Source organism: Macrobrachium nipponense, chromosome 33, assembly GCF_015104395.2.
Source record: "Macrobrachium nipponense isolate FS-2020 chromosome 33, ASM1510439v2, whole genome shotgun sequence".
Classification (NCBI taxonomy): Eukaryota; Metazoa; Arthropoda; class Malacostraca; order Decapoda; family Palaemonidae; genus Macrobrachium; species Macrobrachium nipponense.
Window position 1 is genome coordinate 52,002,471 of NC_087219.1, and position 17,188 is coordinate 52,019,658.

At 39.6% G+C, this 17,188-nt stretch overlaps 2 protein-coding genes across 2 annotated transcripts in view; both read right to left on the minus strand.

The window, feature by feature from the left end:
* LOC135203186 (actin-like protein 6B) overlaps positions 1–17,188 on the minus strand; it is a 411,151-nt gene that overhangs the window by 136,041 nt on the left and 257,922 nt on the right.
* Positions 3,909–11,924, minus strand: LOC135203185 (alcohol dehydrogenase class-3-like). The gene is made up of 4 exons (XM_064232897.1): positions 11,796–11,924; positions 6,649–6,778; positions 6,165–6,431; positions 3,909–4,279 (listed from the first exon to the last, which is right to left on the minus strand). The coding sequence occupies exons 2-4, from the start codon at positions 6,716–6,718 to the stop codon at positions 4,113–4,115; spliced, it is 504 nt and encodes a 167-aa protein (XP_064088967.1). The 5' UTR covers positions 6,719–6,778; positions 11,796–11,924; the 3' UTR covers positions 3,909–4,112.

Sequence of the window (17,188 nt, forward strand, 5' to 3'; positions counted from 1 at the left end):
CGATTATCGTGTAACAATTATCGGGGATTCTCGCTCACTTTGGACCGTGGTCTCGCCTAAGTGTTTGGAATCGTAAAAAACTTGAACACTCTGAGTGCGCTAGAAATTCCGTAGAATTCTAAGCACTCTGCGAAACCCCCTACCGAATTCGTCAAACGATATCGGCTGGTGGTCCTCTCGATTCCCGTAGAAATCGAGAAAGGGGCAGGATCCCTCCTCAACGACCGGGGCTTACGTCAGGTAGGACCCGAAGGTCCCCCCGGTAGCGCAGCCCCTAACGTGGGATCTTACAGAGAAATCTCTGTAGGATCCCTCCCCTTTCCCTCGTAGCCGTAAGGAGAGGGAATGGGGGTGGAATTGGATACTGGCTCGCCTTCCCAGCGGAACTAGCAGTTGGAGAAGAAAAGGAGCAGCCATCGCCTTATGGCGATGGCCTCTCAGAGGCTGGGAAAACGTATCGTCAGGAGAAAACGTTTTCCCGAGGAGGGTTACGAAACTCATACTGTAGGTAAGGTCTGCCGCCACTGTGAACGTCGTCTGGGTGGGGCTGATCGACACCTGACAGGAGAGAGACCGATACCATCCTCCGACTCATTCCAGTCCTCGTCGAGGTCGAAACCTTCTCAGAGGACCGAAGGGTATTCAAATACGGTGTCCGAAGACACGTAGAAATGCCTCTGTCGCGAGTAGAGGAGGTGAAGTAGCTTGTTCGACCGGCCAGAACTGAGAGAGCCTTCTTGTCCGGAGACGAGAGACTACCTGGTTCAACACAGTCGGCAAGCTCCGATCGCGGCAGACCCACCGTCGATTTGGGTTCCCTCTCGGGCCCCAAAACCGACTTGAGCCGAGACGTGGCTCTGCTGGTGGGAGCGGCGATCCTTCCCCGAGGTCGTTGTGCTGACGAATCAGCGCCATAACCTCGGCAAAGTTCCTCTGGATCTCGGAAGTCACAGCATCTTGCAGAGTAGGACCGTTAAGCCCTTCGAACAAGAGCATATTCCGAGAACCTTCCTCCTAAGAAGGGGGAACAGGCGCAGCCCTCTCGGTCTTCTCCATCCACTTGCGCATACGTCCTGGCCGGTCCAAGAACCGTGCCTGGCACGTAGGGCGTCGTGGTGGGATCATGAGGGGCGCACCCCTCACGATCACTCCTCCAATACCTCGCTCCTCCCTGTGTAACCCGAGGAGGTTGAAGGTACGGGAGAGGCAGACCTGACGCTCCCTCCTCGCTCGCTGGCAGAACAGCAGGCTTGGAGGGCTGCAGGCGATCGTCACCCGCGGTGGCGATCGAGCTGCAGGCCTGGTCGAAACAGTCTCGCTGTGGAGAAACGGTCTGGACGAGGCACAGCGGCCCGATCCCGAGTGTCGAAGAGCTGGTGCTGGTTGCCGTACCCGATCGCTCTCTGTGAGAGCGACGGTCAGGCGACCTGCAGGCTCCACTGTCACAGTGAGACTGGTGCTTGTCCTCACGGCACGTCACGTCGCTGGTTCCAGCCGTGGCTGGCACCGGCGAACGGGAGGACCTCTTCCCAGCCTCAGCCGTGGCCGGTCGTGGACCGTCACGTCCCCGGGTAGCCGGCTGGTCGCCGCGAGAGAGCGAGAGCTGGTCTGGTGAGAGTCGCGTGAGCGGCTGTCACCAGTCTTCCGCCCCGTGCCGTGAACCTGACGCTGAGCGGGCTAGATCAGAGGTTTGGTTCCTGGCTGCACGGTCGCTGGTAGGCAACCGTACACTCGGTACCTCCCGCGAACGAGAGGCCGAGACGGACCCTGATGCAGTGGCAGAAGCACTGACACGGGCGAGGAAGTACCGGTGTTAGCTGGTACCCCTCTGGTCCCCGTAGTCTTCTTCCTTGCGGAAGAAGAGACGGGCCCCTCCCCGCTCCCGAAGGAGCAGGAGGACCAGCGGAAGGAACCCTCCCGTCCCACCGAGGTGAGACGGGTCCCGAGAAGCTCCCGAGGGAGACTTCTTAGGAGGGAGGAGGCAACCTTCTTCTTCCTCGGCTGTGAAGCCTTAGAAGTCGAAGGGGAAGAGGCGGCAGCCGACGACGATGAAGAAGATGAAGACGACGACGACGACACCTTCCTCCTCTTCTTCGTCAGCTTCCTCAGGACAGACGTAAGATCTGCTATCCAAAGGAGGCGGAGCCGGGGCTGCTGTAGCCGAAGCCACAGGGCCCGGACGCACCTGTACAGACAGACCAAAGTCTGGGGGTAGTACCACCACGAACAGGGACGGACGTCAGCAGGTATGGGCATACTCAGGAAACAGCAGGCACAGCCAGGCACAGCATCGGTAGGGACAGCCAGCGCAAGCAACGGCAGGGACAGCCAGCGCAGCAACGGCAGGGACAGCCAGCGCAGCAATGGCAGGGACAGCCAGCGCAGCAACTGCATGGACAGTCAGCCCAGAATCGGCAGGTACGGCAGGCAGCACTGGAAACACAGGAAGTGGAGCAGCAGCCAGCAACATCCTGGTACCGGCGGCAGGTCCAGGGGCGAGCTCTAGGGCAGCGGAAGTGTGGTCGCGGCAGCGCGGCAACCACGAGCGGCGGCGGCACGCCCCCCTCTCGGTACGGCGAACGGCACTTCACAGCGGCTGTAGGCAAGACTGTTACCACGTGAGGCGCTGAGCGGAACTTGAACCAAATAAATATTGATGCAATCAATAATAAAAGGAATAAAATGAAAAAGAATCTTGCATTACGATTCACTTCACAATGAATAAGGGATCGGATCGAGCGCATTTCCGCCCTCGGTACCGAGCGCAAGGGTAAAAGGATCCATTCCCGATTATGAACGGAAACCTTGATCCATAATGAATTGATGCAATCAAAATATATATGAAAATGAAAAAGAATACTGCGCTTGCGATTTTCACTTCATACAAAAATAAAAAGGGGAAGGATCAATTCCCGGGAAATAGCGGAAACATTGATCCAAGTAAATAATGCAATCTCAATAAAATATGAAAATGAAAAAGAACTGCACTTGCGATTTCACTTCATTCAAATATAAAGGGGAAAGGATCAATTCCGGGTAGAGCGGAAACTGATCCAAAAATGAGGATTGCTACAATAAAATTTTCTAAATATATGAAAATGAAAAAGAATAATGTACTTGCGATTTCCACTGTCCTACAGAATAAGTTTCCGTGCCGAGCGCATTCGCTTGGCAACGAGCATACAGGTCGGAAAAAAAAATAAATGAAAAGGGCACTTACTTACGATTTTCATCTACACATTTTCAACCAAAATATAAGCTCGGAGCGAGCGCTCTACCGCCCTCGGCACCGAGCATACACAATACAAAGGATCATTTCTGGGAAAAATGAATTCCGCACTTACGCCCTTCAGTCCCGGCACTCGGGTAATCGGAGGGCGTGGAGAAACCAAGATCCTTTAATTCACAATTGAATTCAATGGAAATAAAGATGAAATGATTGTACTTACAATTCAGTTTCACTAGATAAATAGAAAAAGAAAAACACAACCATGCGAAAGCAACGACGATGAAGCGGGCAGAGAGCGATGATACACGTCTACACGCCAGCAGGCCGAAAGCAAAAGTGATTTGTTTACCTCCCAGTCGCACGCGCGCGCCTGTCGGACAAGCAGTTAACTACCGAACCCCTTGTTCGAAAGCTTATGACCTATCCAGCTGCCGCTAGTACCTTCCTATTGTAAAAGGACCGAAGGTTTGTATGCCGTGTCGGAACAATTACACACTTCATTCAAACGTCATAGTACACAGGAATTCTGAATTCGGTTTAACAAGATAGCCTTCCTCTGGGGTTATGATAGCCCCTCAGAATAAAACTTTGTGGGGAATTACTGTGTATGCATGCACAGTTTTAATTTGTATGTGGCAGTACTACATTTAGTTTTATAAATAGACATGAAAAACTCCTGTATTAATATGCTTTTATTAAGAATGGTATAATCCAAAGTTGTTACAACAAAAAAAAAAAAAAAAGCACTAGCATGATCAGTGAATTGGCTTAGTCAAGAGAGCTTATAAAAAATTCTAAACAGGCTCTAAAATTGCTACAGAGTGACTGCCATAAGTTTTGTTTAATTTTAATAATAATTATTCAATACACAGTTACCAAAACTTTAAAACATATTGATAACAGTCCTGAGTGCTTTTCCAGCATGCATTAAATGGAATCCTTCGTTTATTTCCTCAAGTGGCTTGGTAAAGGTTACAAACTCATCCACCATAATTTTCTTCTTCATGTAGTCCTCAACGAGTTGTGGCACAGAGTCACGAGACTTGAAGCCTATGATGCAAAAAATTTGTTGGTTAGCCTACTTCAATAATTAAATTCCTCAATTCCACAAAAATAATTTTTTAAAACAATTTTTATATTTCATAACTAACAAACCTGCAGTCTTAACATTAGGATAAATCTTTTAACGCTAGCTGGAAACAGTAAAGCATTCAACAGAATTGTATATGCAAGGAACTGGTGGCACTTGTCCTCTGTCAATGTAAAGACCGCAGTTTTGTTAGTTATGAAAAATATAGATAAATGTTTTAAATTTGTCATCTGTTCATTATTTAAGAAAGTACACATACAGTGAATGAAACTATGGATAAGATGTAAAAGAGATAAGTTTATAAACAAAAGGGATAAAGTAGAAAAGATGGAGAAACTGAAGAGGGAAGAATAGTCATGGAAGCAGTAATTTACAAAACACCCAAATGTAAAATGAGTACAAACTAAATGATATCATTATGATAGCAGGAGCAAGAGTTACCTTGTGTTTTTGTGCTTGGCATATTGTATTGAGGGGTAATATAATTTTCCCATTTTTGTCTTCATAATTTATAAAATGCAATCATTTTCCTGTCCAGCTAATGGATTTCATTTTATAAACCCCAAAATCCTTTCAATAAAAAGATTAAGAAAGTCCTGAGAAAACAAAATAGCTCCAAGCTCCTTAAGAATAGTACATGCAATTTGCTAAAAGTAGCTAAGATCATTTATGAGCTGACCAGAATAACATAAGAAATCCTGATAAAGTGGGAGAGGGGAGTGACAATATATTACCATACAAAAGAACATTGTAAATAATATATGTAGAAAATATAAAATTAAAAGATGGTTAAGAATGTTATGAAAATGGATTAGGTGCTGCAGAAATTCTGATGAAAATGGTTACAATCGGTAATTGCCAGTGCTGATAATTTCAGAGTCGTGAGGTCAAACAGTTTTCATAAAGAAGATTATAAAGACTAAGAGATTTCACTATTCTACTTGAGTGAATCTTGAGAAGGTAGTTGACTGAACATCAGGACAGGTAATTAAATGGGCATTATAATAGCACGGAGTTACATTACTCTAGACCAGTTTAACGAGATGGGTACCAAAAGACTAATCGAGGGTGTGGTGCTGAACAAAAAAGCACATCCAGTGGGAGGTAGAACTGTGGTGTTCCATCAAGAATTGGTTTCAAAGCCCTTTGCTATTTATCATATTAGTACTGCAACAGGTGAACTGCTATTTGCAATGATAAAAAAATGTAAACATGTACAGTACTTGGAAAAGTTATATATAAAACTAGAAAGTCCAAAATATCATGGGGAGAGGGCCATACACATAAAGACAGACAAAAATGGTATTTGCAAACAAAAACTTTTCAACAGAAAATAGTGATCACTAGTAAAGGAAAAATCTGATGATGATGATGATGTTTAAATCAACATAGTAAAAATATTTAATCTCACTCAAAACAGCAAACAAAAAATTAAAAAATAGGCATCCAACTAAGAAATATTCTTGTAAAAATCAAGAGCAGAGACATCAGAAAAACAATTAATGCAAGTATTAGTTCAGTATTCTGTTAGCAACCCTGAAACTACGACACCCATATACTAATTCACTCTCGTGAACAGAAAAGCGACGGGGGTAGTGAATACAGAAACAACTGAAAAGACTTTATGAATGAATCAAATTAATGAAATGTTAAATGCACTACTAATCCAAATGAACAGTGAATTGATGGAACAAACAAACCAATACCTTAAAAAGCAAAAATGTTAGCTTTCCACCTTCTATGAAGCCATCATACCAATTATATAACTTGCTAGTACAGCTTTTATTAAGTGGAAAAAATACTCAATGGTTTGTACTAGTATATAATCATAAAAGCTAGCCTCACCTCCAAAGGCACATCCTCTCCAGACACGTCCAGTCACCAGTTGGAAGGGTCTAGTGGAGATCTCTTGGCCAGCTGCTGCAACTCCAATTATAACACTTTCTCCCCAACCTTTGTGGCAAGCTTCCAGAGCTGCTCTCATTATTTTAACATTTCCAATGCACTCAAATGTGTAGTCGCAGCCTCCATCTGTCTTCTCAACCAAAACTTCTTGAATTGGCTTATCATGATCATTTGGGTTAATAAATTCAGTGACTCCAAACTGCTTGGCTGAAAATGCAACATTTGACCATTTGTAATTGCTCATCATTACTATGCATTTTTAACCTCTACAAGGCAAAATTACTAAAATATCTATATTACTAACTATCTGTAATAAATTACACTTATTGTCAGTAGGTATTACACAGCTTAATGTTATGTAAGGGCATATTAAAAAAGAAAAGTAAATATGTACACATACAAAATCTACAAGACCCACACTTACCAGGTTCAAACTTATCACTATTAATGTCGATGCCAATGATTCTACTGGCACCTGCTGCCCTGCAACCCATAGCTACAGCTAATCCTACTGCTCCTAACCCAAACACAGCACAAATTGAACCTGGCTCTACCTGAAAAGACAATGAAAATTTAAGTACAGTATAAAGTCACATCTGTCTCATTTCTTCCAAACATTGCAGGTCTAAAATTAATGCTGTAAATACCCTCATCAAATCCAGGTTCACCATATGCTTTCCATATTTTTTTTATCTAAGGTCATTTATTGCTATACTGGGAGTTCACTGTCTCATCTTCCACTATTTGCATTGTTTAGAATATTCTCTTACAAATTCATCTTCAAATACCTTTCTGTTCATTACAACCCATTGAGAGATGCCTCACTCTGAAGAACCAGCCTCTCATGTTTCCTGATATACAAACTTTAATTAACATGTATATTTCCTAGATATAAGAACCTTGTCTTTTATACAGATATATCTTTTCGAAAAGCTGGTTCGCTTTTTGAAGCTTGGTAACAAAATAGTAAAACTAGTAGCGAGTCAGTGAGGCGTTGGGAAACCATACACACACACCCACACACACACTGCAGATTGCATCCATGAGCTTTTTTTTTATCTGACATTAGACAAAATTTTATTTGAGTATGAAGTTTAGGCCATGATGCCAAGTGTTATAACCTATCTCACTCATTCTGTGCCTTTTTTTACTTATATTTTTACCTATGGCACCAAGAAGGGGATATTTTTTATCAATAAAAACAAATGTACAATAAATATATTTATACGTATTTTTATTGGCATCACATGTAGTATTTCCTCTTTAAAAGGTAATATCTGGAACAAGCATCAGATTGTGTTCAAAATAAAATACAGGCAGCCCCAGTTAATGGCAGGGATTCTGTTCCTGGGGGCCTAATGCTAACCAAAAATCACTGCTAACCTAAACTCAAAAAGTCTACGGGCACCACAATCCACCTTACGGTGCCCTAGACTTTTAAATGATGCTTTAGACAGTGTCGTGGCCAACTATTTTGCCCCCTCTTTAATGAAAATGTGGAATTTCATTTGCCTAATCACTTAATGTGGTCTGCATGGTAGTTAATGCCAGATTCAATGAACTTACTGGTAAATCTTGAGAGAGAATCATAATTGGTGGATGAATAATAAGGAGAGTTTTGATGGTGGGCTTAAGTGTCCAGCTAGTCTGTTGGAGAAGTCACCGAGTATATCATAGGCAAGAGTCTGTTACGGAGAGTCGAAAGGAGTCAGTAAGTAGCCAGTGTTATTTGGAGTTTTATTTATTGATATCGATGATGTATGGATGTTGTGCATGTCTGTCTGTCTGGTGTTTGTTGAGCTGAAGAGGTTTGTTGTACTTAGTTTTGTGGTTTGATGGTTAGTGAGTTGTCTGTTGGAGAGTGTTGGTGGTTGTGGTTTGTTGTGCTGGGTTTGAGTTGTCGTATGATTTGTAGTGTTGTTTTAGAGTCCTGGTACTTGGTTGCGTAGTGATTGGGGTGTTGTTTTTGAGCTGTTGTATGGTTTTGGTGCTTGTCTGTTTTGGGTAGTGAAATTCAGCGGTTGTTATCTCAAAGACTAGCCTATATCCAGCGGATAGCACAGCGCCTAGCCCTGAGTATCTTGAGTCTAAGGTGAGTACATGTGTTTGTGTTTTTCCTGTTCTGTATTTCGGTAAGCCAATTGTCCTGTGGGTATTAAGTAATGTGAAGAGGAAAGTGTGGCAGAGATTAAGTTCGATAGTCAGTATGATTCAAGTAACTGTGGGGAGATTTGCTTGCTTGTGATCCCACCACAATAATAACAATTGTGGCGGGATCACTAGCAAGCAAAGCTCCCCACAGTTACATTAATCGTACCGACTCTCAAAAAGACCCTCAGCCAAACTTTCCCCTCTATGTTACTTTATTCAACAGGACAACTGTTTCAACAAAATGCACAGACAACTTCACACTCTTGCACTTTCACCATTTATGACTGTCTTCAAGGGAAGACACTGTGCTGTCCGCTGGATAAGGTCGTTGCAACACCAACGCTGAGAATCACAACACAAACCAACCAACCGAGTACTACAACCATACAACAACTCAACAACACAACAAATCACTGCATACACTACACCAACAACATCAAAACAAACTTTCAAGTCCACATACAACCACTCACAAACAGCACCCAAGAAATCACAACAACTCAACAACCCACAATCTCAACAACCTTCCAACTATACAACCACCACAACCTTCAAGCACCAGCAGAGCAACCTTCCATCACACAATAACAATAACAACTCCAGAGAAACACAATACAACTGACCATCAATACTATCTTCGAAAACACAGCTCCCAACTATGACTGACCATCACAGACTATCTTCATAATCTCCCACCATTGACTGCTTCAGCGACTGCTCCAAGAGACAACCCAGACACTTCCACCCGCCATCAAACCACTCTTTACAATCCATCCACCAATTATGATCTTTCTCTCTCTTGATCGCTCTCTTACACTCTTCAGAAAAACACCTATGCACTTTCATACTATCATACAGCAACACCAAACACGAAGTATCAAACATACGAAAACATTCAAACTCTCAACCCAATGACGCTCTCACTTAATCTCTCGCTCTCTCTCACGCAACCCTTGAAGACATTATCAAATTAACTACCATTATCACTCCTCCATACAACGTTTTGCTTGTATTTCAGCCATTGTATGATAGTAAAAAATTACTGTGTTTATATTACAAATGACGTTAAAAGTAGAACAGGACCAAAATCTTTGTGCATTATACCTTTATTTGCCATAGAGAAAATATTGGCAAGGAAATAAGAGTACGTATTGCTAAATTTAAGCAGCAACTGTAGCCGAGCTTGAGGGAAAAAGAAAAAATGTACACTGCTAATGACTAAATTATTGTGCATAAGCAACATGGATGCAGCTCCACTGGAAAATAACAGTGAAGAAAAAGTATTTTAATAAAAAATACTGGCCGTGAAAGAACACATTTTACTGTTGTTTTCATGCCGATAAAAGATGAATATGCAAATCTTGTATTATTATGAAATTGGATGAAAATAGTGAATGGAATCTGTTAATTTTATACGCAAAAAACATGCTCCTGACACCATCTATTAATGAAAAATATAACTTCACAATATGACATATTTAAGTTATGTTTCAACTTAAGACACTTCATATACCAAAAAATAACCTTTTCCCATATAAAGAGTTTCTGGAGATTAATTTATGCTAAATAGAAGCAAGAAAATAATTCTGAATTACGTTAAATATGGCGAAATAATCCTACCTTTACTCTCAGCCGATTTTTCCCAACCAAAACATTTTTCGCTTTGTTTGTACATTATAACACTATAGTAATATGAGACAACATACAGTTTTATTGGATACAATGAAGTAAAGCATAACTTTAAAAGAGGTAAGGACAAGGTGCAAATTCATTATGTTTGTATTTCATGAGGCGGTCAGGCCTAGCCACCAATAATCAGAAAATGGCGCCATCTATTAACGAAAAAAATAACAAGACTATTATTTAAGGCATATTTCAAATTACAAAGCACTTCATATAACAAAAAATAACTTTGTCCCACATAAATAGTTTCTAGAGATTAATTTACGCTAAATAGAAGCAAGATATCCACTCTGAATTGAGTTAAATATGGCAAAATACTCTTACCTCTCCTCTCAGCTGATTTTTCCTGACCAAAACATGACCTGTGTGTTTGTATTTTATAATATTAAGATAGTAATATGAGACTACATACAGTATTATTGGATACAGCAAAGTATAGGATAACTTTTTACAAGGTGGTCTCGGAAGTTAGCCTAAGCCACCAAACAACGGTACTATAAACCCCACGGAAGGTAAAACCAGTTATGAATATATTGAACAAGCGCTGTAAAACCGAAATCCTGATGACTGATACCAATAGTAACCAGGGACTGCCTATAATGGTTTTTGTGTGAAAAGGTGCAGAGGTGAACTCTTGTGTGGTTAAAAAAAAAAAAAAAAGTCACAAGAGGTGGTTTGGATTACAAAATATAGGTTCAGTATGGATAAAACAGATTGCTAGATTAGAGGTAAATACCAAATATCCCATTGACCCTTAGTGGACAGACATGCTCACGAGTAGCAATAACAGATTTTGGGTGATGACATGGCGACTCATGCTGAGTAACATATTACATGATTTGGGGGAATCAGGCAGGAAAGAGGTGCCACAACTTCTATAGCCCAACTTTCACTAAAGGCAACTTTTAGACTGGCTAAAGTCAACTGGGCAATTCATAAGCGAGTGAGTTGGAGTTTATAGAGGTTCATAAATATGCGAAGGGGTTGGTGTTGGTTTTAGTTCTTATCTTTCACGATACTATGTCAATTATAAATGTAATCTTGTGAATAAATATTAGAAAAAAACATATATAAAACCAAAACAAGTTATTGCATCTTCGTTCTCGGTAAATTTACACAAATTATTTTACAACAAATATGCTCAGATTTGTTACTAATTTCATTTCCTATCTGTTTTGATATTGTTTCAGCTATAATTATAATTTTACAAAATAGAACAAATTTACTTATTAGAAAAATCATATATATCTCTCTAAAATTTACAATTGTCTTGTTAAAGAGGGGCTGCACCATAGTTAGATTGCAATAAAAATAAGAAATTGTCGGAGAAAAGGCTGGAAAGACAGATCTCGTGAGATTAAGATGGCTTGGGTAACGTGTACAGATGAGGAATAGTTGGTCACATTAACCATGCATGGTCATATTGAACATGCAATGAAAAGAGATGATGAAAAGTAAATAAAAATAAAAAAGTTGTATATAAGAAACTATTAGGGCAATGACCTGTAAGAAGGCTCAGGAAATCATAGAAAAAGGAAGTAGATGAAGACCTAGACCTGATAGGAGTCAAGCAAGAAGAGCACAAGGCCTAAGCATGGTGATATCTCATATCTAAAACCATAAAGAGAAACAAGGCTTGATGGTATGGATCATAACTCAGTTCCTTAGTAGTCTGCCTACATTAGTTTAATATTTCTGGTTCCGGTATTGCCAACTTCAAAATCAGTTCACTCTTACCTTGGCAGTGTTGAGAGCAGCACCATATCCAGTACTAATACCACAGCCTAACAGGCAGACCTTGTCTAGAGGTGCTGTTTCATTCACCTGTTGAAAAATTAAATAGAAGTTCTAATTCTTATACAGTATTTATATCACAATCAATACAATGTAATAAATAGCTTACTAAAACTTATCTTCAATTTAATACTAAAATGAAAAATTTATCAAATAAATTTCTACTTTTCATAACTAACAAACCAGTGGTCTTAACATTAGGATATATCTTCTAGCACCAACTGGAAACCAGTAAAAAACCAATAAAATAGTGGAATCTGTCCTTAGTCACGAGATAAGAGAGACCACCCACATACCCAGACACAACCTTTGACCTAACTAGTTACTCTTCAGAGGGGTGGTTAGAGATGGGCCTTAAATGTTAAGATCTCCATTTGTTAGTTATGAAAAATACAAAATAAATTAATAAATTTGTCATTTGTTCATATACAAAATAAACCTTAGGTCTTAACCTAAGGATAGACTAACTCTTGATGGTAGGTAAGTAATTAAACTGACTGGAGGTTTGCCACACCTCTGTCCTTTACCTGAGGAAGAGAATTCTAAGGAATACAACCTCTACTCCTGAACCTTTGATATATGCATATTTTACGTTCAGCTTCTGGGTTTCGATACATACAATGTCATGGTTCATCAGAGAGGAATGTATTGCTGCTGAAAGGAATGTTAACATTGATCATTACTCTAGCAGCATGGCTACTACATTCACCTCAAATCACTTTCAGTTCCAGCTCATGACAGAACACCCTTCCTACTGCCCACAGATAAAGAAGACATAAAGAGGAAAAGAAAAGAGACCAATCATTTCATTCATTTCACTTCCATACCCTCATCTTAGAAAAGATGCAAACTGACCCACCAGGGGCAATGGATGACCTACACAACTTGTTGAGCAGCCACCACTGAACCCAAAGAAAGGTGTCCAAGGACCTATGGTCAGTGTCCCTCAAGCAGAGGGAAGCGAAAGTGTTTAGACGCAACCATGAACCAATATTCAGAATTTTAAAAACAGACATATTCTTCGTAAATATCATTGAGGAGCCGAGTCCTCTAACGTCGTGCAGTCTTGCATGCGTGACGTTGCTTGCAACTACTGATGTAGTTGAAAAAAGGAATTCATGATCATTTCTCATAGCCAAAATGAGATTGAATTCTTGGACAATTCGTTCTTGACTAGAATTCTACGACAACCCAGTCCGAGATGACGAGTCCTTTTTAAATAATCATGCAGTATCCTGGCAGGTCATACATTTCTTCAGGGTTATTGTCAACAGTCTCCCAAAGAAGGTACGCATACGCATAGACAAATCTGTCATCATGAATTGAAGGGTTTTGAGTCTTTGCAACAAACTCTGGCTTATTCTATATGAAATAAATTCAGGTGCACCAACTGAACAATTTTATAGAAGCCCCAGTTTATGTGCCAACCAACAACATCAGACCACAAGCTGATGCTCCACCGATTCCTCTGAAGAGTACAAATTATAGCCACTGAGTTTGTATAAATGTGATAAATGATCATGGGACTCATATCTTTTTCGAAAAGGCTGAAAGGATTCTATTTAAAGGAGACAGGACTTGAAGGCTATCAACAAATAAGACCATAATTTTCAGGAGAGGATGAAGGAGAAACTTGGAGAGCAAAAAAATGAAGAACAATCCTTCCTTGCTAGAGGACTAAGTCTTGACTATCAACTCCAAAGCAAATAAGACCCAACAAGGACTTGTGGCTAGGATAAGACACTTTGCATGAAAGGGAACAGAGCTTGCTGGCGCACTTATAGGTGGTCGGGGATTCAAGTAGCACTGTACTAAGCAAAACAGGTCCCAGCTTGAAAGGTTAACTGATGGTAGAGGAATAAAACCACCAAACCGAAGACAGAGGTCAGAGATGTACCTCGTGTTTTCCAGCGTCTAAACCATGCTGATAATTCCCATGCATGACTACGTAGACTCTAGGCTGTAAAACTAGCATTAGTAGGCTGCTTCTGAAGATACCTGTGGAAAAGAGACCTAGAATAGTCTACTAAGAGGAGGAATGAGTGTCACTTGGGCATTTGCTTATGTCCAGATCTTCACCAAGAATTATCTTTTCCGTCTGAATAGCAGAAAAACAGTCACTGCAAGGGAAACCACCCCTTTAAACAGAGCCATACAATTGTCTTTAAATGGCATTGAAAGCACCTGCCAAAGGTTTTGATTCTGATATGAACTGAAGCATGTTGGAGACCTAATGCCTTTTTACCCAAGCAAAGACCTCGACAGTCAGCATGTCGAGCCTCCAACCTTGTTCCCTTTTGATTCCTTGGATGAGCATTGATCACAAATGCGTGGAGGACTAAGATAACTACCTGAAGCTATGGAATGGTCCCATGGCATGTAAATGTTAAATCCAGTTAGTTAATATGACAGCAATGACTCTTTAAAGTGCTGTGTAGTACACAAATGCCTTCACAGAGTTTTTAATCTCAATGACAAAAATTGTTTCAAATACAGGCATTTTAATCTTTGGAACTTCAACTCTCAAGTTAATGGTTTTTTCCCTGTGAATATGTACTCTGTCTACTTCATATATCTTTCACTTGTACACACACACACCCTAAACACAGTGTCAAGTATGCTCATAAAGTGTGTTAATAAACTGAATATAAGGGTGGAAGAGTGCCCGAAGAACCTCCACCTTACAAGTAAACCTAACAACTATTCATCTATTCATAATTTTTTTTATTGTGATGGTTAACCTGTCTCATTTGTAACTAACTATTCTCACTTCATTTCATAGGTGTAGCCCATGCTTTACATGAAGACCAACAAAAACCCATACTCCCACAGTTATACTCAATTTATATTAATCAGGCCTCTGTGACGCCATCACCTTAAAATTCTTTTTTTTTTTTGAAGTCTACTCTTCACTGATTCACTTTCAATAACCTAAAAAATCAATGTCAATGCATGAACTTACTTTCAGGTGGAATCAGTTAAAAATGGAAGTACAGTGGGCCCCCAGTATTCGCGTTCTCCCAATTCACGGACTCACGGATTCGCGGATTTCTCTCCGGACCATATCTACCCATTATTTGCTGGAAATTCGCTTGTTTGCGGTATTTTTCTATGTGAAATATCCACAAATTCATTTTTTTTATCAATTTCATTATTAACCCTCTTACGCCGAAGCGGTAAAAAAAAATTGTCTCCCGTGTGCCGGAGGTGTTTCAGAGTGAGCGCGGAAGCGGAAAAAATATATTTTTCAAAAAATCACAGCGCGCTTAGTTTTCAAGATTAAGAGTTCATTTTTGGCTCCTTTTTTTGTCATTGGCTAAAGTTTAGTATGCAACCATCAAAAATGAAAAAAATTATCATTATCATATATAAATAATGCGATATATGATCGCGCAAAAACGAAATTTCATATATAATTGTATTCAAATCGCGCTGTGCGCAAAACGGTTAAAGGTAAAAAGTTCCTTTTTTTTCGTTGTAATTTACACTAAATTGCAATCATTTTGGTATATAACACATTGTAAAACGATAAAAGCAACACAGAGAAAATATTATCACAAAATAATGCATGAATTCGTAACGCGCGGACGTAAACAAATATTTTTTTCAAAAATTCACCATAAATCTAAATATTGTCCTAGAGACTTCCAATTTCTTTCAAAATGAAGCCAAATGATTGAATATTACAATACTGTAAGAGTATTAGCTTACAATTGCAGTTTTCGACCATATCTGACGAGTTAAAGCTGACCGAATGTCGAATTTTTTTATATACGTATATATTTTTTATATGCAATTATTTCGTAAATAAGAAAAGCTACAACCTTCAAATATTTTTAGTTTTATTTTACACAAAATTGCGCACATTTTCATATATAAAACTATGAAATGCCTAATATGAAATGGAGCAAATATTCCGAGAATGGGACGTACGCATTTCGGAGATTTGTGGCGGAGAATCCGCGTGCGGAGGGAAGGAAAGATTTTTTTTTTTTTAAATTCACCATAAATCTAAATATTGTGCTAGAGACTTTAAATTTATTTCAAGATGAAGATAAATGACTGAATATTACTATCCTGTAAGAGTTTTAGCTTATAATTGCGTTTTTCGACCATTTCGGTAGAGTCAAAGTTGACCGAACGTGGTTTTTTCTATTTATCGTGATTTATATGCAATTATTTCAAAAATGAGAAAAGCTACAACCTTCAATTATTTTTTGTTGTATTCTACATGAAATTGCGCACATTTTCATATATAAAACTTCATGTAACGGCTAATTTAAAATGGTGCAAACATTACCACAATCGCACATATGATTTTTTCGGAAGAGTTACCGCGCAGACGTAAAGAAATTTCTTTTTTTTTTCATAAATTCACCATAAATCGAAATATTGTGCTAGAGACTTCCAATTTGTTGCAAAATGAAGGTAAATGGTTGAATATTACTAGAATATAAGCGTTTTAGCTTACAATTGCGTTTTTCGACCATATCTCAAAACTGATAAAAGCTACAAGCATGGGTTGTTTTTAGTTGTATTGTGCATGAAATTGCGCACATTTCCATATATAAAACTTTATATAACGGCTGATTTTAAAATGGTGCAAACATTACCACAATCGCATGTATGATTTTTTTCGGAAGAGTTACCGCGCGTACGTAAGAAAAAAGTTTTTTCATAAATTCACCATAAATCGAAATATTGTGCTAGAGACTTCCAATTAGTTGCAAAATTAAGGTAAATGATTGAATATTACTAAAATATAAGAGTTTTAGCTTACAACTGCGTTTTTCGTCCATTTCGGTAGAGTCAAAGTTGACCAAAGGTTGAAATTTTGGCAATTATCGTTATTTATATGAAAATATCTCAAAACTGATAAAAGCTACAATCATGAGTATTTTATTGTTGTATTCTACATAAAAATGCGCACATTTTCATATATAATACTTCATGTAACGGCTAATTTACAATGGTACAAAAATTATGTCAGTGACGAAATAATTTCCGAGATGTGTCACAGATACTTTTTAGTGCGGCACGAAAGAAATTCGCGCTTGCGCGCCTGCATAACGATTGTAAACAAAACACACCTTGGGTTCGTGAACTCCCAGCATCCCCCAAGGCGCGTGATTCAAAAGTTTTTAGGCTGGAAGGCCTATAAGTATTTTTCCGCGAATTTAAAAAAAAACTTTTGTAAGTAGACGTAAAATACGTCCAGTCGGCACACGGGAGACAAAAAATGTAGACGTAAAATACGTCCAGTCGGCGTAAGAGGGTTAAAGACACTTTTTGTGATAAAATTATTTTTAAAAATCAGGGGGTTCCAACTATTTGCA